The sequence below is a fragment of the Glycine soja genome, chromosome 9, assembly GCF_004193775.1.
Source record: "Glycine soja cultivar W05 chromosome 9, ASM419377v2, whole genome shotgun sequence".
Lineage (NCBI taxonomy): Eukaryota > Viridiplantae > Streptophyta > Magnoliopsida > Fabales > Fabaceae > Glycine > Glycine soja.
This window is the reverse complement of record NC_041010.1, coordinates 38,775,789-38,797,213: the sequence shown is the minus strand read 5'-3', so window position 1 is coordinate 38,797,213 and position 21,425 is coordinate 38,775,789. Positions and strand designations below refer to the sequence as shown.

General features: G+C 33.0%; 2 protein-coding genes across 2 annotated transcripts; one reads left to right on the top strand and one right to left on the bottom strand.

Annotated features, from left to right (window-relative positions):
- Positions 1-116: 116 nt before the first annotated feature.
- On the bottom strand, positions 117-5,348 carry LOC114368791 (cyclin-dependent kinase D-3-like). Its single transcript, XM_028326048.1, has 7 exons — positions 4,982-5,348; positions 4,192-4,490; positions 3,999-4,107; positions 3,152-3,277; positions 1,807-2,042; positions 1,409-1,723; positions 117-798 (listed from the first exon to the last, which is right to left on the bottom strand). The coding sequence occupies exons 1-7, from the start codon at positions 5,084-5,086 to the stop codon at positions 753-755; spliced, it is 1,236 nt and encodes a 411-aa protein (XP_028181849.1). The 5' UTR covers positions 5,087-5,348; the 3' UTR covers positions 117-752.
- A 13,707-nt stretch (positions 5,349-19,055) lies between these two features.
- LOC114367228 (putative pentatricopeptide repeat-containing protein At1g12700, mitochondrial) lies at positions 19,056-21,019 on the top strand. Its single transcript, XM_028324370.1, has one exon. The coding sequence runs from the start codon at positions 19,154-19,156 to the stop codon at positions 20,792-20,794; it is 1,641 nt and encodes a 546-aa protein (XP_028180171.1). The 5' UTR covers positions 19,056-19,153; the 3' UTR covers positions 20,795-21,019.
- Positions 21,020-21,425: the final 406 nt, after the last annotated feature.

The following is a 21,425-nucleotide window of genomic DNA, read 5'->3' as shown; positions in this document are numbered from 1 at the left end:
CAGCATCTCCATCTAAAATACTAAATCATTTTACCCGAACAGAAACATCAGCAATGTTTTAGAAAGAGAACTATAAAGGACCAAAGGTTATCTCAGAAGCAAATTAGCAAACGGTGGAATTTGAAAATCATTAGATTGTTAAACAAAAATTAAGCCCAAGGTTTTTCACATAAAACCAAGATGGAACAAACTTGGCATGCCAGAAATTGCATGCAATCAGCCAAAATCAACCACAATGTCCACAAATCATTTTGCTCAGTACACAACCTATTTGAAACCCCCAAGAAAATACATATTATACACTTAAAGTGTAAACAATAACTTTTCTTTATGTTCAATAACAAATCAATGTTAAAATCAAGTGTTCCCCCAACCACTACTTTTTCAAGTGTCAGATATACAGCGAGGGCTTAAGAAAATGCTCTCACTCTAGGCCTTCCGTGGGGGGATGCAAGTTCTCCTGAATGTGGAGAACAAAAATTCAGAAGAATCAGAACAAAGGGATCCAAAGAGTATGGTTATTATTTCTTTTTAATCTATGATAGTTACGTTCAGCTCTCTGAACTATTCAAGTGAGATGCTAATCTGTTGTCACTACTACTTCTTCCTTTAAACATCTACATAATCATAGGAGCTTCATGCAGAGAGACAAAGATAAGGAATGGCATACAAGCGAAGCTGATTCAGTGTTTTCTCAAATGTATCAGACCCCTCTTACTGATGGAACCATCATAGAACATTCGTTTTGGCTGCTAGAATTCTAGATCTAATTTTCTTTTTAAATGTGATCTGTCAGCACTGCAGAACAAAGAGAAGGAATTGATTAAACAACATTTACAAGTAGAAATTAAGAGAATAAAAATTTGGCACACGCATTATTCAACTCTATAAAAAAAAAAGATGAAATTTAAGCTATATTTCCCTTCCCCTGTAAGGCTTCTCATGAGACTTGACGAATTCCATAGAAAATAAGCATATTAAACACCTAAATTAAACTAATAGCAATTTGGGTCTCCAAAATCCTAGTCACGCTGAATCAATGTGGTTTCGAAGTTAGGTGTAAATTTCCACATAAACAGTTTAGCACTGAAGGTATCTAATACTAATGGCATTGTTGCTTTCGCATTATTCATAACTCCACCATTTAAATTTAGCGCAATTTTATACTTGTAGATCCAATTTTATACCCAGTTCACAAATTAGTCATGATTCCTGAATTTAACAGACAGAAGCACACAGTATAGGGCCTTGATTATCTTCTTTCAACCTCAATAATATTATTCAAAGGTTAATGGTTCAATATGCAAGCCAAAGTGCAATCTTGCTATCTACTTTTCTAAGTTGAAAGAGTCAAAATTACAAACTATTAAGCCACTTTGAAATGATAGGAGGATCAACATGTGTTTACCTGGTAATCATAGGTCTATTTGGAGGTTTTAATCCAAAAAGAGAAAAATCTAGTGACATTGGAGCTGGCTCATTCTTGCCCGTATTATCACCAGCTGCCTGTCTGACACTAACAACACTGTCATCGAACTTATCTCCTTGCAAAGAATTGCCTTCAGACCCATCACGCCCTGGCATTACTCTCCTAGACTTTCTTGGAGGTGACAAGACAGTAGGACCTTCGTTTGAAATTACATCTGAAACCTTAGATTCCTTCTTAGGAGCGGGTCTTGGAAGTTTAACAGGATCTGTGAGCAGAGGTGCAGATGAGAAGTACCTAAAGTGGAAGTGGAGAGCTTAAAATCAGGGGAAAAGAAAGGAAAGAAACTGTTATCTTAAGAGAATGATTAAGACACATACCTGTGCTCTAGTGCTTGCTGTACAGAAATTCTAGCCTTCGGATCATAAGTAAACATCTTTGACAACAAATCTAAAGCATCATCACTTGCCATAGGAAATAAAGAGCGCAAAGGTGGGGCAGGAACATGTTGATATTCAACATAATCAGGAAGGAAAATCATATCAGGCCACTGAGAAGCAGATGGAGTTCCAAATGCTGCGAAAATCTTTCCTAATTGATCAATATCACTTGAACCCTACCAAATGACAAACAAACTCATGAAATTAACAGAAGGAGGACACGCCTAAGTATAGAGAAACAAATGAATAAAATCAATTATATCAATAAAAGACATATACACACTTTGAAATTATAAGTAAAACAGCAACATACAAAAATATCAGAACAGGAATTACATGGAAGCAAAAATTAGCAGTAAAAAATGTCTATAAACACCATAGCCAACAACTTCTGAACTAACCCCAGTTCAGTAAAACAGCTTTGAGGGTTTATTACTCACAGTGCAATTTGAACTAAAAGATAAAGTCAAATAGTTAATCTCATCCCAAAAAAATGTAAATAGTTAAGATGTGCAATAAATGGTCAAATGTTAAGAAAAAATCCATCTACTCCAGAACATCAACCTTTTGTCATTTACCATAAAAATAACCTACTCTTAAATTATAAATGAGAATACACAACTTAGAGAGCAAGGATTTCAATCTTCCCACTCCCTCAATATTTTTTTCTTTTCTGATGTGCATTTCACACACTACCTCTGCAATTAGTCAAAATTTCTCTCTCAACCACTCAAACTACCCTCCTTTTATCTTTATATACTTGATCTTCTTAACAACCCACCCTTTCAATCTATCAATCTACTCTCTTTTATTTCCATGTCTAAATTAAATTTCATTAGTTATTTAATTAAAAAAATATAAATAGATAAAAATAATCATCACAATTTAAATCGTTCATTGTAAATAATATAATTTATATTCAAAGATATTTATTATGAATTTTAATTATATAAAAAAGGTTCAGTTAACAAGCAGGACCCTGAAAGATTTGAGAATTTTAATTAGGTCCACAAATAAATAAATAAAATTATAATTGGGTCATTGATCTTGTAACTTTTTTTAATTGGGTTGCTAAGGTTTTTAAAACAGCTACAAATTGTCATTTTCTAGCTGTTTCACAAACTAACTCCAAGGACCCAATCATAATAATTTTACAAGATCAAGGACCCAATTACAACTTTTTAGTTTAGGGACCTAATGAAAAATTCCCAAGTAGTTTAGGGAACTACTTATTAATTTAACCTATAAAAAATGAACATTAATCGCCATGACAATATTGTTTTACCTGCAGGAAGGGTCGACGAAGAAGAAGTTCAGCAAATATACAAGCTGCAGCCCAAACATCTACCCCAGGACCATACTGCTTGGTGCCAAATAATAGCTCAGGTGCTCTATACCACCGAGCAAACACCTATTCATGTATTGAGTGTCAACTGTGCATATCAATTAAGAGAAAGTGCAAGCTACAAACATGAGGATGAAACATGGCTAAGATTCAACAGTACACAGAAGCTGACATCTAGAGGATATAAATGATATTGAAAGGAAGACACGGGATTCAAAAGAAACACTTTTGTTTAACATAGAAATTCGTCAGTAGGCTGCTACTGATGCAACAAAATAGTACTCCATTCTTCAGTCAATCCAATACATATTATCCTAGAGAAAGTGAGAAACACAATCCTAGAACATATTCAAAATCTAAAACACTTCTACTTCTCATTTCATATGCCCATGCCCATGTATTGGGATAAAACCAGGCAATAATAATAGAGATTTCATGGTAAACTCAGCTGACTTACACCCTATGTTTTCATATAAATTCAAACTAAAGCATCATACAAAACCAAACCTGAATCACCTGATTATAAAATATCTAGGGTACATCCCTGACCAGTTTTGCAAATTCTAACCATCCAAAATTTTAGAAAAGTTTGCTAATTTTATTACAGAGGAATCAGAAGAAAACAGAATAATTAACAGGAGATTTGAGTTTTTATTTCAATTCAAAGTTTACTCAATGCTGAGATTAACAAAAAGAAACCAGTTCATTTCCAAAGTCCTCTAATTGTAAGTGCCAAGTCCAGCATACCCAAAGGATTCACAAGATATTTATGCATAAAGAAGCAAACCTGATGAGTGAACCTGCGATCCGGGCTTCCAAATACCCGTGCTAAACCAAAATCTGCAAGTTTCAGCTGTCCATTGGATCCTATCAACAAGTTATTTGGCTTCATATCCCTGAAAATACACAATAAAACTTCTGAGCTCAGAACTAAAAGCAAGCAATGTCTTTGTAATGACCAAATAAGCAACATAATCTACCTATGCAACACCCATTTCTTGTGGCAAATAGCAAGGCCCTTTAATGTCATCTGAAGGTAAGATTTTATATCACCAGGTGAAAGAACAATATTCCTGTCCCGTATAACAGCTTCGAGGTCTGTCTCCATGAACTCAAACACAAGATGCAAATTCCCTTTATGTGGAAAGGCATCAATCAACTCAATAATGTTTGGATCTTTGAGCTCTTTAAGTAGTTTAATTTCTCTGAGAGCCGTAAAATTGACCCCTTCTTTCTGCTTGCCAAGCCGGATCTTCTTAATTGCAACCGTCTGCCCTGTCTGTCCATGCAATGAATACATCTTTATAAGGACCACAAGATGATGATGATGATGATGATATTGTACTACTATCGTCAATATTAGAAAGAAAAAACCATGAAAACACGTGCAATCATATCTCCATACATAATTCAATCAAATAGTAAAATTGCAAGTTATAACAACAACAATGCATAGCTTTAGTACTAAACCCGTGTTTAAACAACTTCAAATGCAAATCAAATGACACCATTCCCACAAATTACTGCAAGGCTTTATATGAAGAGTTGTTTTCCTCTTATTCACAGATTTCCTTAATCCCGTCTTCACTATAATAGATTCAAACTTCTCTTCCAAGTTCCAAACTTCATTCGGACCAATTTCTCACAATCCAGAAAAAACATTATTAAAAAAAACACATTTTTGCACTAAAAAATCCCCATAATTTTGTTCATAACTGTTCTCTTTTTTTCATATTTTTCTTTAATCAAGTTAACATTAGAAAAGGTTACCTGGGTATCGATGGCTTTGTAAACGACACCGTATGTACCCTCACCAAGGACTTCACGCTTGAGATACCTATCGGCTACTTTCTTGGACAGATCGAGTTCTGCCATTTTCTCCTGGAAATTGGTGGCGAAGATGAAATGAAACTACCAATCACAGATGAAATTCAGCAACAAAATTGGGAATTTACAAGTGGGTCATCTAGAAATGGGTAGGGTTTCAGGTGGGGGAAATCGTAATCTACCAATTGAAGTTAAAATTCAGCTGAATAATTGGGAATTTACAAGTGGGTCGCTCTCGGAAGCGGGCATGTTCTATAATAAAGGGTTACCTTTTCTTTAGTCTCCACTTTTTTTTTTCTTTGCTCTCCACTTTCTTTTTTACACATTTATCCTCAAATATAATGAGAATTATATATATTATTTCATATGAGCGAACCCTAAATTTGTAACTTTCAATTTGTTGAAATGATACTGAATAATTTACATACTCCTTATCTTCTCATGTTTAGTACGTGCATACTCTCGTATCTTTTGATTCTCATTAGTATGATTACATTTAAAATTATTTTGATTTTTATTATTTCATCTTTTCTAACTCTCATAAAATTCAACTATTACCTCTGTCTCACTTATGTGAAATTTCATTCCAACCGCTATTTTATTTTATCTTTCTCTAATCATAAATTTCTCGCTTTTTTTTTTCAAACTTGAACAGTAAGTGATGGTCTTATTTTTGCTTTTAACCTTTTGTCTTTTTCTTTCTGAATTTTTTCAAATTCAATTCATTCTCATTTCGTGAATTTTTTTCATATTCAGTTCATATTTTGGGAGGATAGAATGTTTTAGTGTAATAACTAATTCTCTTTTGCTTCACTTTCTTTGGAATTCTCTTTATTGTGTAATAAAATTGTTTAATATTGAGTGAATTCGTCCAAAGATATTTTGAAGGTTTTCAAAAGAAACAAGGTATATGCATTGTACAATGCTTATTTGTCCTTGATCTTTCATTTTTCTTTTTCAGACAAATGAAAAGTGGAAGAACTAACTGTTAGCCCCTATATTTCAATTTTATGTTGACAAAAACTACCATTGTTGAGATGATATATTGTAGGTTTGACTTTAGAATGGAGAACCTTAAACGAATCTAATCAAATTAAAGAAAATGAAAAACTATAAAATACTGGAATATGTCTCAAAATTCAAAATAGAATCTTCCTTTTCCTTTCCTTTGTCAACTCTAATCAGACCCTGTCTCTTTGTTATCCTAATTTAGTTATGTTTGATTCTTCTATTTTGTCAAATGCGCATAACACTAATCGAATTTCGAACTGAAAGTGAAATTTGATGATCTTATTCTTTCTCGATTTGTCGATGAAAATGCATTGAAATTTTAATTGATTGATTATAATTAATTTCAGTGGCACACATGAAGAGTCAGTCATCGACTATGGGAGATACAACTGCAGCATATAAAATATGGGGTAGATGAAGTCATGAAGTTGGAAAATCCATTGAGGTACGTGCAACTCTTTTTCCTATTCTTTTAAAAAATGATTTTTTTTATTCATTGTGATTTAAACTAAGGTGTGTATTTATGAGAGCATCATAATCGATGCAACTGAAAGAAAATAAGAGTTGAATGTCTCCCAGAGAGCCCTTCACTAGAGGCAGAGAACATGTTGTAGAAGCAAAGCTTCCAAGATTATTTTGATGATGCCAAAGATTATTAAAGATCAATTCAAACAAGATTAAAGAATCAAGAAAAGATTCAAGAAATCACGAAGATTTAAGAAAAGACTCAAGATATGCAAGAACATCAAGATAAGTATAAAAAGAATTTTTCAAAGAAAATATTGAATAGCACAATTTGTCCAGAAAAAATTTCAAAGAAAAATCTTTTACCAGAGTTTTTACTCTCCGGTAATCGATTACCATAAGGCAGTAATCGATTACCAGAAGCCCAAAACAGTTTTATAACTGTTTTACAAAGTAGTAAGTGATTACCATGGGCATGTAATCCATTACCAATGTTTTTAAATGTTGAATTTCAAATTTCAAGAGTCACAACTTGTGATAAAACATTTTCAAACTTGTGTAATCGATTACATAACATTTGTAATCGATTATCAGTGTTTCTAAACGTTGGTTTTCAAATCTAAACATGAAGAGTCACAACTGTTGATGTGTAATCGATTACACTATAATGGTAATCGATTACCAGTGATTGGTTTTGAAAAATAAATTGTCAAGAGTCATAATTTTTAAAGTGACTGGTTTTTGAAGAATTTGCCAAGAGTCACAACTTTTAAAGTGACTAGTTTTGAAGAGAGTCACAACTTTTAAAGTGACTAGTTTTGAAGAAATTGTCAATAATCACAACTTTTAACATGGTTTCTTCAAGAGCCATCAAGTGGCTATAAATATGTGACCATGACACGAATTTCCAAACTGATTTAATACTTAATCATTCTCAACATCTTTTTAAGAGTTTTTGTTCAAACACTTGCTTTGTCAAGAAAAGTTCATTGGGCAAAAACTTGTGCTATTCTATTTTCTTCCTCTCCTCCATTCTTACGAAGAGCTTTTCAAGAGACCTACTCTTGGTGACTGTTTTCAAGAGAAAGTCTTCTTGGTTGAACACTAAACACAAGGGACCAACGTTCCTTGGGTTCATTGCAAGAAGCAGAATTTGCTTCTTGGTTGATCACTGGACACAAAAGACCAATGTCTTTTGAGTTCATTGCAAGAAGTGGGTATAACTTCTTGATTGTTATCACTGGACACAAGGAACCAACGTTCCTTGGGGTTCATTGCAAGAAGTGGGAATAACTTCTTGTTTGTAATCACTGAACACAAAGGAGGGGATTCCTTTATGGTTCATTGCTTGTAAAGGATTTTACAAGGATAGTGGAAATCTCAAGCGGCTTGGGGACTGGACGTAGGCACAGGTTGTGGCCGAACCAGTATAAATCCGATTTTACATTCTTTTTTTCCTTAATCTCTTTTACTTTCTATTGTGTTTATATTTCTTTAAGTTTACTTCTCTTTATTTGTTATTCGAGTAACTTACAATTAAAGAAATAATTGAATCTAAGGAATATCTAAGGGAAATTTTCAATTAGGAATAGTCAACGAAATTTTAATTCAATCCCTCCTTCTTAAAATTTCTGAGATCACTTGTCCAACAAGTGGTATCAGAGCAGGTTTCTTGTAGAAAGTTTAGAAACTTCAAGAAATATGGCCTCAGCAAATTTCTTATTCCCAGAAGGAAATTCCATCAATAGGCCTCCTATATTTAATGGAAAGGGTTACCACTATTGGAAAATCCGTATGCAAATCTTCATTGAAGCAATAGATTTAAACATTTGGGAAGCCATAGAAATAGGACCTTATGTACCCACCATAGTAGATGGAAGCACAACAACAGAAAAACCTAGAGATCAATGGTCTGAAGAAGATAGAATAAGAGTTCAATATAATCTTAAAGTCAAAAACATCATTACTTATGCCCTAGGAATATATGAATATTTTAGAGTCTCAAAGTGTACAAATGCCAAGGAAATGTGGGACAAACTTCAACTCACACATGAGAGCACAACTGATGTTAAGAAATCTAGGATTAATACTCTAACCCATGAATATGAACTTTTTAGGATGAAAACAAATGAAAACATACAAGATATGCATAAAAGATTCACTCATATAGTTAATCATCTTGCATCACTAAGAAAAAACATTTTCGAATGAGGATTTAATAAATAAAGTACTAAGATGCCTAAATAGAGAATGACAGCCAAAGGTAACTGCCATTACTGAATCTAAAGATCTATCTAGTATGTATCTTGCCACATTATTTGGAAAGTTGCAGGAACATGAGATGGAATTGCAAAGACTTAATCAAAATGAAGAAAGTGACAAAAGAAAAAAGGGAATAACACTTAAAGCCTCGTCATCCTTCTAAAAAGATATTGACAACGAGGACTCGGATGATGAAGAAGATTTCTCTCTATTTGTGAAAAGATTTCACAAATTCATCAAAACAAGAGAAAATCAAAGACGTCAAAATTTCAATCAAAATAAGGGATCATAAGAGACTTCTCCAACTCTAAGTGTGGAAGCAAAGTTTTCCAAGTTTATTTTGATGATGTCAAAGACTTAAGTCAAGAATCAAGTGTCAAGCAAGTATCAAGAATCAAAGAGTCGTTCAATCAAGATTCAAGATTAAAGTGAAGATTCAAGAGAAGACTCAAGATATACAAGAACGTCAAGAAAAGCATCAAGATAAGTATAAAAAGATTTTTTCAAAAGAAAAGATTGAATAGCACAACTTGTCCAAAAGAATTTTTCAAAGAAAAAAATCTTTTATCAAGAGTTTTACTCTCTGGTAATCGATTACTAGAAGACAGTAATCGATTATCAGTAGCCAACATTCTTTTCAAACTGATTTACAAAACAGTAATCGATTACCATGAGCATATAATCGATTACCAATTATTTTAAACATTGGATTTTAAATTTCAAGAGTCACAAGTTGTGATAAAACATTTTCAAACTTGTGTGATCAACTACACGACATTTGTAATTGATTACAGTGTTTCTAAACGTTTTTTATTTTTAAATTTAAACATGAAGTGTCACATCTGTTGATGTGTAATCGATTACACTATAATGATAATTAATTACCAGTGACTGATTTTGAAAATTAAATCACCAAAATTTCTATGGCTTCCTAACATCAGTCTCTGGCACCCTAGTGCTCTATGGGTCTTTTCTCGCCTTACATTTTTCATGCTCAGATGACATTGATCAACCTCTTCCTTTGATGATTCCTTAGGAACCCCAACGAGGCGTCCATTCTCTAGTTACTTTTGGGGTAACTTGATCCCTCATTAATGCATTGCATTCTCAATAATCACATTTGATGAGTATTATATTTTTTGTGAGAATAAATAATTTATATTAAATCTTGGAAAATGAGAGAATCAATATCTGAAGGATTAACATAAAAAATTTGTGGACTAACATAAGATTTAGATGCTCTAGTCAACATATGAAAATTTCATTGGCTTTCGTACTTACAAATTGTTGGCTTCCGTACTTACAAAGTGTATCCAACAACTTTTCAAGAAAATAAACTTGTAGTGCATTTTCTCTTAGAATATGATAAATTTCAATATTTTGAAATTTAAAATAATCTTATTGAAATGCGTATAAAACATCATGCATATTATAGAGCTATTGCCTTGACTTCTTGAGGAGAGGAACCAAGAAGATGTCCTTGCAACCACAAAATGTCCAAAAAAATTATAATCAAATTGAATCATTTAAAAATAATTTGAAAACTAAATTAATTTATTTTTTAAAATTTGAATAATAAATTGATCCTTTTAAAAATTTAAAGATTTAATTTATTTATTTTTAAGAATTTAACAATCAAATTAAATCTTTTAAAATATAAAAATCAAATTAAATCTTTTGAAATAATTGAACGACTAATTTATAATTAAACTTTCTTTTTTGGTTGGTAGACTTCAATTTCACATTAACTAGGCAAACAGTGTCATACTGTAATGTGAATACACAGCAACGATGTCGTTGCCAAAGGTTAAGTTCTGTCTCTCTTTTCACTCCCAATTTCCCCTTTTTTCTATCAAACCCCTCATTCCCAACTCTCCATTCTCACTTTCACTCTCACTCTCAGCCTCTATCCTTTGAAAATGTTGATGATGCTGTTTCCCAATTCAATCGCATGCTGTGTCTGATTCATACCACACCCATCGTCGAATCTAACAAGATTTTAGATTCCTTTGCGAAGATGATGCAGTACCCCACTGCCGTTTCCCTTTCTCACCGATTGGAACTCAAGGGAATTGTTCCAAGCCTTGTTACTTTGAACATTCTCATTAATTGTTTCTGTCGTATGGGTCAAATCACGTTCGGCTTCTCTGTACTGCGGCCTAAGATTCTCAAGAGGAGTTACGAGCCAGACACCATAACCTTGAACACACTCATCAAAGGTTTCTGTCTTAAGGGACGCGTCAAGAAAGCACTGACAAGGATTTTAGTTATGGTATTTTGATCAATGGGATATGCAAGACAGGAGACACAAGAGCTCTCGTCCAGTTGCTGGGAAAGATTGATGACTCTAATGCGGTAATGTACAGCAGAATTATTGACTGTTTATGTAAACATAAACTTGTATGGTTTATTTCCTGAAATGGCTGTCAAAGGGATTTCTGTTAATGTTGTCACTTGTAATACTTTATTGTGTGGCTTCATTGTTGGTAAGCTGAAAGAAGTAACTAATTTCTTAAATGAAATGGTATTGAAAACCATCAACCCAAGTGTTTATACCTATAATATACTGGTTGATGCATTATGTAAAAAAGGAAAGTTGAAAGAAGCCAAAAGTATGATAACTGTGATGATGAAATCTTTTGTGAACCTGATATCAGAAAAACATGGTTCCTAACATGGTGACATGCAACTCTCTTATAGATTGTTTGTGCAAGTTAGGGAGAATCTCTTATGTTTGGGATCTTATTCATGAGATGCATGATAGTGGTAAACCCGCAAATGTAATCAACTACAATTCCTTAATAGATGGTTTATGCAAAAACAGTCAGCTTAACAAGGCAATTGCATTGTTCAACAGGGAATTCGACTAGATGTGTACACATTAAATATACTTCTTGATGGATTATGCAAAGGCAAAAGACTTAAGATTGCACAAGGGGTTTTTCAAGATCTTTTGGTTAAAGGCTATTGTATAAATGTCTACACGTATACTATTATGATTAATGGGCTTTGTAAACAGGACTTGCTTGATGAAGCATTGGCCATGCTGTCAAAAATGGAAGGCAACGGTTGCATCCCTAATGCTTTTACTTTTGAAATACTCATTTGTGCTCTCTTTGAAAAAGATGGAAATGATAAGGCAGAGAAACTTCTTCGTGAAATGATTGCTAGAGGCTTGTTGTAAGACTAAATTAGGTGAGTTGCTTTCTAGTTTGACATTAAGTTATTTCTTACGACTGTATTGTCCATCTGTTTCATCTGCTTTTTATGAGTTTTAAGTTGTTCATTTTTGTGTTTCACAACACAGACCATGCTGAAACTAGCATACTTATTTTGAACTCTTTATCATTTGTAGTTGATTCCATTTACCTCAAGTATTATGGTCTGTGTTTTCTGAAACTAACATAATTGTTTGTGTTTGCTGATATTTTTCTGGAGGTCATTATTGAGGCATAACTAATTGAGTCTTTTTCAAAGACTGGTTTATTTTGGTGGTGGTTTTTAAGGAATGGGTGTTCTAATGAAGAAAAGAGATATAAGGAATGAGATTCTTTAGAAGGCTCTGATTTTATTTTACAGTTTAATATTTGTGGTACTGGTTAGCTTTATAGAGTTGTAGAGCTGATCAGTTTTTGTATATTAAGCCGTCTTTATTTTGGAAAGAAGCAGATGATGATTCTTATATTGTGTTAGATTGACTGACATGATTAATTGCTTTAGCATTATTTTTAAATCAGAAAGAACCAATTTAACCTCCTATTGATAGTATCACCTTTTTCACTAAACTCTATTCCAAGTTGTTCTCAAGTCTTTTTTGGGGTTCACTTGTTGCTCATAGCTTGTGGTGGCACTTTTTTGCAGATTCAGATGATAAATTTTTTCCTAGTAAAATCATGACCATGTAGTGGCACTTTTTAAATGGAGTTACAGTATTAAGTTGTTTGTGGAATAGGTGGAAGTGTGGGAAATTGCTCCTTTTGCCAATCTAATACATTTCCATGGCCACCTCACGTTTTGTTTCCCAATCTCTCTCATTGTCACTCAGGCTCACACAATTTTTGAGTCTTGAATCATGCGTGACTTTGAGTTGGTGGAGAATACTGTTGTCTCTATCCCACTTCTCTATAAAGCTTTGCTCATCATCTGCTTCATGATTATCAAGCACTGATAACTCCGAGGAGTTTACTTCATTGAGGCTGAAGCACTGATAATCTTTGAACAGTGATCACCATAGAGAATGAGCTAATACCCCTCACCCACACCCTTGTTTGAGCATGAATCAGATTTGGATGTTGATTTTTTTTTCCTTTTGGTCTGCTGGGTCTGTCATGCTTTAATTTGATCCTCTGTTTGCTGAATTAGATACTGATATTCATTCAACACAGTTGGGATACTTTATTCCTTTTTATACTAGCATTTTTGTTGATTTATGTTTTGCATGTGAATCTCATGCCAGTTTAATTGAGATGTGAAAAGCTGCTCATGGTTTTTATTTCTTCACTCTAAACCAATGGAAAGTTGATATCAGCTTTTAATGGTGAACCACTAGACATGTGAGTTATAATAGATTCATGGATTTATGCTCAGATAATCTTCAGCATGCTTTTATTTATACATTAAATTATTTTGAATTTTGAAGACAACCAGCCAATCTTTATCTCTTTTTTATTGTTACACATGAAAAGAAGATGGACTCTTATAGTTGACTTTATTTGCCTAAAACCAGAGAAAGTAAACGTTATTTTTTTTTTCTTGATTGTTTCTTGTTGTCTTTTTTTTTTTTATTTAAAAAAGCATAAGCTCAAGAAAATGCTGCCATATATGATACAAACATGGCAGTTTTCAGATGTTAACTGAGCACGAAGTAGATGAATATATGGTAAATAGGTAAAACAGCTTTGTGAAGGATGGAAATAGACCCATTTTTTCTAATAAATTCTTCATACATAGATTGCCAGGACCTCTATTCACGTGTCCAAATGAAGGCAGTTAAATAATTTGACAACTTCAATTTCTCCTGGGTTATCTGCATCAGGTAATCAAAATAACTCAAAAAAAGAAGTCTAATCATTTCGAAATCATATATTAGTAACCATGCAATTTTAATGGACTCTGGACATAACCCAACTTTTCCAAAGTCTGAAATTTTAGTTCCTTTTCATTTGTCTGCTTATACTTTCATAACATGTGTTATGGTAGAAAGTCATCTAAATTGCGGCCACCCTTGGCTTGCCTTAACAGCAGCAGCCACTGCGGAGCTCCTTCATTGTGATGGGTGTGAGAAGGTGTGTTTAATCTCACATTGACCAGAGATAAGATCTAAGTAGTGCTTATAAACAATAGACAATTCTCATCTTACAAACTACTTTTTTAGGGTTGATTCATACCCTAAACCCAAATTCTAATTATAATATGTTGAGAGTGGTAGAATATCGTTGCTTGGAATCATCAATGCACCTTTCCTTGACGAGTTCTACTTTGTTGTTGCTTATCAACCTTGCTTGATGTTCGAATTGATGCAATGCATACCAATCCTTCCAACCAGGGCAACTTCATTAGCAGGCATCATATTTAAAAAGTTATACTAGGAGGTATAATAGCAGGTGTATTTGGAGGGTTGTAGGTTGGAAAGGAGTGGGAGAAGTCAGAAGGTATAAATAGGAGGGAAAATTAATGAGTTAGATTGGATTTGGAGTGTTGTAGGTTGGAAAGGAGAGCTAGGACTCCTGGAGTTGTTAGTTGCTTTTATTCCATCTTCCCACTTGATTCTGCAATCTTATTGATTCAGATTCAGACCATGCACGACGTTGAGTTGGTGGAGAATGCTGTTGTCTCTGTCCCACTTCTCTACAAATCTTTGCCCATCATCTGCTTCAAGACTATCAAGCAATTGATGATCTTTTCATGTCAGCATTTATTGTTGATTTATGTTATGCTTGAAAATTAATGAGTTAGACATGAAAAGTTGCTCAGGCTTTTTATTTCTACACTCTAAAGTGTATACCAAAAAATGGAAAGTTAATATCAGCATCTAATGGTGGACCACAAGACATGTAGGACATGTAGGTATAGCTTTTTAGTGTTTTTCACAAGCTCCTTGTGCGTTTCAGTAAATATCATGAGTCTTCTTATCGTCATCACTTTATCACTGAACTAAGACCATGTCTTATCAGATATGATAAGAATTGTGACTAACTAAGTATATTTTTGTAGACTGGAATTAAATTTTATGAAACAAGTTGATGAGATTGAGAGCCAATGAAGCCGGGTAAAATCATCTACACTACCAAATATTATTTGAAAGGATTTTGCTGTTGGTATTCTATTTATTATAGAACTAGTAAGTAACCCGTGCATACACATTGGTCACGCGAGTCGTTATGCATTTTTTATGTATATAATTATTTGCTTAAAATAAATAATTAAATATGAGATAGCGCTAAATATTTTGATCAAAATCAAACAATAAAAACATATCTCATATTTAAAAAAAATTAAAAAATTAACATGAAACAAAATTTCCAAAATAATGCTTATATGTCTAATTAATAATTTTTATCAAACAATATATCATTTTATAAGTTAATTAAAAAAAATAAGTGCAGTATATTTTTAAATAAAATTTTAGATTTTATTCAAATTGATTTTTTTATAAAGTGTATCATTAATGAGAGACAATGATACTTGAATTGAATCAAGTATGATAATTATTGACAACAAAACTTCTAAATATTTAACACAATTATATTCTAAGGACTCATAATTTAAAATCACTTGCATAATAATCCTATGTCATTTCAATTTATTCATGCACTCAATGATTAAAATTTAATACATAACAAATTAATTTTGAAGCTTTCTTTTAAATATTTAATCTCGTTCTATTGCTGTGTTAATATTTACTATTGAGTAAATAAATTAATTAATGAAATCTATTTTATTTAATTAGATATTTAAAATTTAAATCCTTAAAATTATAATTCTATTAAAAACTTGGAATACAAATTTATCCCATAGTATAATCTTATAAGTATTTTAATTTAAAATCATTATATTCATAGTGTTTAAATATCAGTGATCTTAAAAAAGGAATTATACATATACTAAATATTTAATTCCAGAAATAAAATAAAAAATTAATAAAAACTTATTAATCAAATTATATGTTATTTTGACAAAGTAATGATATATCAATATTTCAATTTTATAGGATAATTTCATATATTTCATTTTAACATATTATTGGATAACATCGAAAGAAGAAGAGAAAAAAGTAAAATTGTGTCTCAAATACAAAAATGCACCCTAGGGCATGTAAAAAATTATACAACGATCTAAAACCGCAAATTCCCCATAACAACACCTTACTGCTAAAACACACATCATCGTATCACTCTAAAAAGGTCTCATCATGCACGTAAAAGACTCCCAACTAGGGGTGAGAATAGGCCAGACTGGCCTACAGGGGCCTACGACCTGACCTACATAAAGCCTGGCCTGAACTGGCCTATTTAATTAAAAGGTTAGGCTCAGACTTTTTTAAAAGCCTATTAAATTAAATAGATCAAGCTTAGACTTATTAAAAAGCCTTACAAGTCTTATAGGCTGGCCTATATATATATATATACATATATATATATATATACACACACAATTAATTTATTTTTGAAACTATCAGACTTTGATCATACATTATTGCTCCATAACTTTTATTCCTATAATCAAGTAAGACTTTAATTATAATTTAGGTGTGAGTCATGGACCACTTTATATTCCTCATTATTTTTATTGGTTTTTCTTTTCCTTTAACTTTCCTATTAAGTTCCTACTCCAGAGCAAAGGAATATTAAATATTTAATGTGAAGAAGACTTTTAAAAAGACTATCAGGTCATGCTAGGCTTTTAAAAAGACCACGCCGAGCCAAAATAAAAATCTTTGATAGGCTATAGGTCAAGATCAGGCCTAAAAAATTCATCTTAGACTCAGGCTCTTCAAAGCCTGACTTGGCCTGGCGTATTCCCACCCCTATTCCCAACATATAGTCACAAATCTTATCCATCAAAACTTTTAACCACACCTCCTTTAAATAATATTCTATATTAGGACCACTGAGATACCAACTTCAGATTATTAATTTTGAATCTTTCTTCAAGTAAAATAATACTCCTACGTACTTTTTCACGATGGGAAGTATGCTAAAAGAACAAAATGCTAACTTTATCTTGCAATAGCTTCCAAATAGGATGCATGCAGATGCTATAGGCATCCCCTTCTTGCGCTATAGCTAGTTTGTTTTCTTTTAATTTCTTCTGAATCAAAAAAATATACGATTAACTTGCCGGATTTATTAGACTTCTGGAAAAGTAAAAGATACATCATCCAGAATGATTTGGTCCAAACAATGGGGGACCTCCTCAATCCAACAATAATCAATAACAGAGAATGCAACTGATGCAAGCTCATGAGTTGCTTTATTACCATCCCTTTTAACAAAACCCAGTTGAGCTTATGCTTCTTGAGGAAGCTGCTAGGACATTTCCTTCATGGTCTCGATCAATGAAACCCATACATGTGCCCTGGTTGTTTCTTATAGCAGCATTTAATTTGACTTTGAAAGTGCCCTCAGGTGGGGGTTTCCACCCAACAGGTACCCGTTGACTATGAGCGTTTGGTACATCCCTCATCAAACAAAGGGGTAAATTCTGGTTTGCCTTGGCAAGAATCTGTCGAAAGTCCAATCTCCTATTCTGTAAAACATATTGGTTCCTTCCATACCATATGTTCCTTGCCACTGTGAAGACCATTGCTCTACTATCTTCTTCCATCTCGCTCATTATGTCTTCCAGCCAACTTCTAAAATTAGTTTGATTCAGCCTATTGGATTTGATACTTAGATTAGAGGCAAAGTGGGCATAAAGGGTCAATCATAAAATTGTTACCGCATCACAAACAATTTCGCATATCCATTTTAGAATGTGTGTGCCTTAAAATAGTCATTTTTTAGTGATGACATAAACAAATAGGCCTAAATTCAGTTGCGCTTTCTGGATTTTTAGTCTTTGGGATCAAAACAATATAGGTGTTTTTGATACCTGTGAGAATATCCAGAACAAGCTCTATGACATCATCACCTATTACCTCCAAAAACTGGGGCTTTTGTTGGGTGCATCTGGATAATGTCCTCTTTCACTTCCTCGTGTTTGAATGAAGTATTTGACACCTTCAACATATTATTATCAATTATATTCGCCACCCCTCCACCACCTTTGCTCCCAAAAGATTTCTTCCTTCAATAGTAATTCATCCAACTCTTTCTCTACCGAAATGGACTCGTCAATACACACTCAGATTGAGTCATTTCTTTTATCTTCCTAGAAATATTGTCAAAACATGGGGGCCCCTATTTTTACCTTCTCGAGAGGAAATGATATTATAGTCCCCTATGCATAGCCACAAGGTATCACTTACTATCTTTAAAGATTGTAAGATGTCCATGATATGCATTTTCTTACTTTTTAATAAGGAAAACTGTATATGACCGAGAGTTAAAATTTCTTATTTTGAGTCATTTAGAAAAAAAAGATGCAATATGCACCTCTAAATTGTCTCTCCACATCAAGTATCGTCCCCCGCACTCCTTAAAGACTATAATTCACCTCCTTTCTTCTAGGTTTCCATAGAATGCTCCAAAACTAATTTTTGGATGATAACTAAATCTTTCATTTTAAAATCTCGTAACATTGATAAATATAAAAAATGACTACAAAGTTTATTCACAAAAAAATCAAAAAATAAAATAAAGGCAAGCAAAAAAATTTTACTTTCTATATATTTTTTTACAAATTGTCCATAATTTACTCCTAACTCCCTTGAATTTTGTCATTACTTTGCAAACCTTTGTTTATTTTAGAAATCTATAAAAATTTCTCCAAACACAGGAGGTCACAGTAAAATTTACAAAAAATAAAGAATAATATAAAAATAAAAATATTTTAAATTAATTACTTTTAAACTTAAAATACTTACAATGTGAAGTGGTGTTTTATGGAAAAAAAATTAAAAGAAAAATATTAATAATTTTTAATAGTTTAAATTAAAAATATTAATATTAAATCATGTTAATGGAAAATTAAAAAAATATAAAAGATGAAAATTAAATATTTCAAACTTAATAATTCAAAATAAAACAAATGTGAAACTTTAATTTTTATAATAAAGAAAGTAGATTTAAAAGACTATGAGAGTTGCACTAATGTAGTAAATTACGATGCAATTCTAATCAAGAGTCCTAAGTAACAAGCCTCCCATTCCATAAGTTCTGGCATCTGAAATCGGAGCTTTGATTTCTCCCCAACAAACACAATCCATTCTCAAAAATGTCATTCTCACGAAGGTTAAGGTTTACTAACTCTCTTTCCATTCCCAATTTTTCCTCTTTTCATCAAAACTCCTCACATTCTCACTTTCACTCTCAGCCCCCATCCATTCAAAATGTTGACGATGCCGTTTCCCAATTCAATCGCATGCTGTGTATGCGTCATACCCCACCCATCATCCAATTTAACAAGATTTTAGATTCTTTTGCGAAGACAAAGCACTATTCCACTGCTGTTTCCCTTTCTCACCGATTGGAACTCAAGGGAATTCAGCCTGACCTTTCTACTTTGAACATTCTCATTAATTGTTTCTGTCACATGGGTCAAATTACTTTCGGTTTGTCTGTATTGGCCAAGATTCTCAAGAGGTGTTACCAGCCGGACACCATAACCTTGAATACACTCATCAAAGGTCTCTGTCTTAAGGGACAAGTCAAGAAAGCACTGCACTTTCACGACAAGCTATTAGCACAAGGATTTCAACTCGACCAAGTTAGTTACGGGACTTTGATCTATGGAGTATGTAAGATAGGAGACACAACAGCTGCCATCAAGTTGCTGCGAAAGATTGATGGACGACTGACTAAACCTAACGTGGTAATGTACAGCACAATTATTGACGCCCTGTGCAAATATCAACGTGTAAGTGAGGCTTACGGTTTATTTTCTGAAATGGCTGTCAAGGGAATTTTTGCTGATGTTGTTACTTATAGTACTCTAATATATGGCTTCTGCATAGTGGGGAAGTTGAAAGAAGCAATTGGTTTGTTAAATGAGATGGTATTGAAAACTATCAACCCAGATGTTTATACCTATAATATACTGGTTGATGCATTATGTAAAGAAGGAAAGGTGAAAGAAACAAAAAGTGTGTTAGCTGTGATGCTCAAAGCATGTGTGAAATCTAATGTTATCACTTATAGTACTTTAATGGATGGGTATGTCTTAGTTTATGAAGTGAAGAAGGCACAACATGTATTCAATGCCATGTCCCTAATGGGAGTGACTCCTGACGTTCACACTTACACGATCCTCATTAACGGATTTTGTAAGAGTAAAATGGTGGGCAAGGCATTAAATCTCTTTAAAGAAATGCATCAGAAAAATATGGTTCCTGACACGGTCACTTACAATTCTCTTATTGATGGTTTATGCAAATCAGGGAGAATCTCTTATGTTTGGGATCTTATTGATGAGATGCATGATAGAGCTATACCCGCAAATGTAATCACCTACAATTCCTTAATAGATGGTTTATGCAAAAATGGTCATCTTGACAAGGCAATTGCATTATTCATCAAAATAAAAGATAAGGGAATTCGACTGAATATGTTCACATTCAATATACTTTTTGATGGACTATGTAAAGGTGGAAGACTTAAGGATGCACAAGAGGTTCTTCAAGAACTTTTGGATAAAGGCTATCATGTAGATATCTACACATATAATGTTATGATCAATGGGCTTTGTAAACAGGACCTGCTTGATGAAGCATTGGCCATGCTGTCAAAAATGGAAGACAATGGATGCAAGGCTAATGCAGTAACTTTTGAAATTATCATCAGTGCTCTCTTTGAAAAAGATGAGAATGATAAGGCAGAAAAACTTCTTCATGAAATGATTGCTAGAGGCTTGTTGTAAGACTAAACTACGCGAGAACTATCTAGTTACACGTGAAAAAGAAGATGAACAATGCAATGGGCTCAATATCACTTTACTTTTGATTAAAGGTGATATGTACTTAGCTTCATTTTTTATGTTATAAATATAACAATAGTCAAATGATTATTGTCTTGATTTAACCATCCTTTTCCTTCTCAATGTATTGTGGATGCTTGCTTTAATGATTTACTGAGTAACTCCTCATTGTTAGTGTTTAAGTAGTCAAACTAATCTGAAACTGACATGATTGTTTGAAATGCTTTATCTCTTATAGTTGACTTTGTTTACCTAAAAGCATAGAAAGAAAAAACATAAGCATAAGACAATGCTGTCATGTATGATACAAACATGACAGTCTTCAGATGTTAAATTTGCACAAAGGAGGCGAACATATGGTGAATAGGAAAAACAGTTTGGTGAAGGATGGAAGTAGACCCATTGTTTCTAATGCTTTCTTCATACATGGATTGCCTAGGCCTCTATTCACATGTCCAAATGAAGGCATTTTAATTTCTCCTGGATTATATCCGCACTTGGTAATCACAACAACTCAAAGAAAAGAAGGCTGGTCAATTCAAAATCATATATTAGTAACCATGCAATTTTAATG

Excerpts from the sequence above, each read along its gene's own strand:
- LOC114368791 (XM_028326048.1), bottom strand. The coding sequence starts at position 5,086 with ATGGCAGAACTCGATCTGTCCAAGAAAGTAGCCGATAGGTATCTCAAG. Across the intron at positions 1,724-1,806 it reads CAGCAAGCACTAGAGCACAG|GTACTTCTCATCTGCACCTC; the intron begins GTATGTGTCTTA and ends CTTCCACTTTAG. Across the intron at positions 799-1,408 it reads AATAGACCTATGATTACCAG|TGCTGACAGATCACATTTAA; the intron begins GTAAACACATGT and ends TTTGTTCTGCAG.
- LOC114367228 (XM_028324370.1), top strand. The coding sequence starts at position 19,154 with ATGTCATTCTCACGAAGGTTAAGGTTTACTAACTCTCTTTCCATTCCC.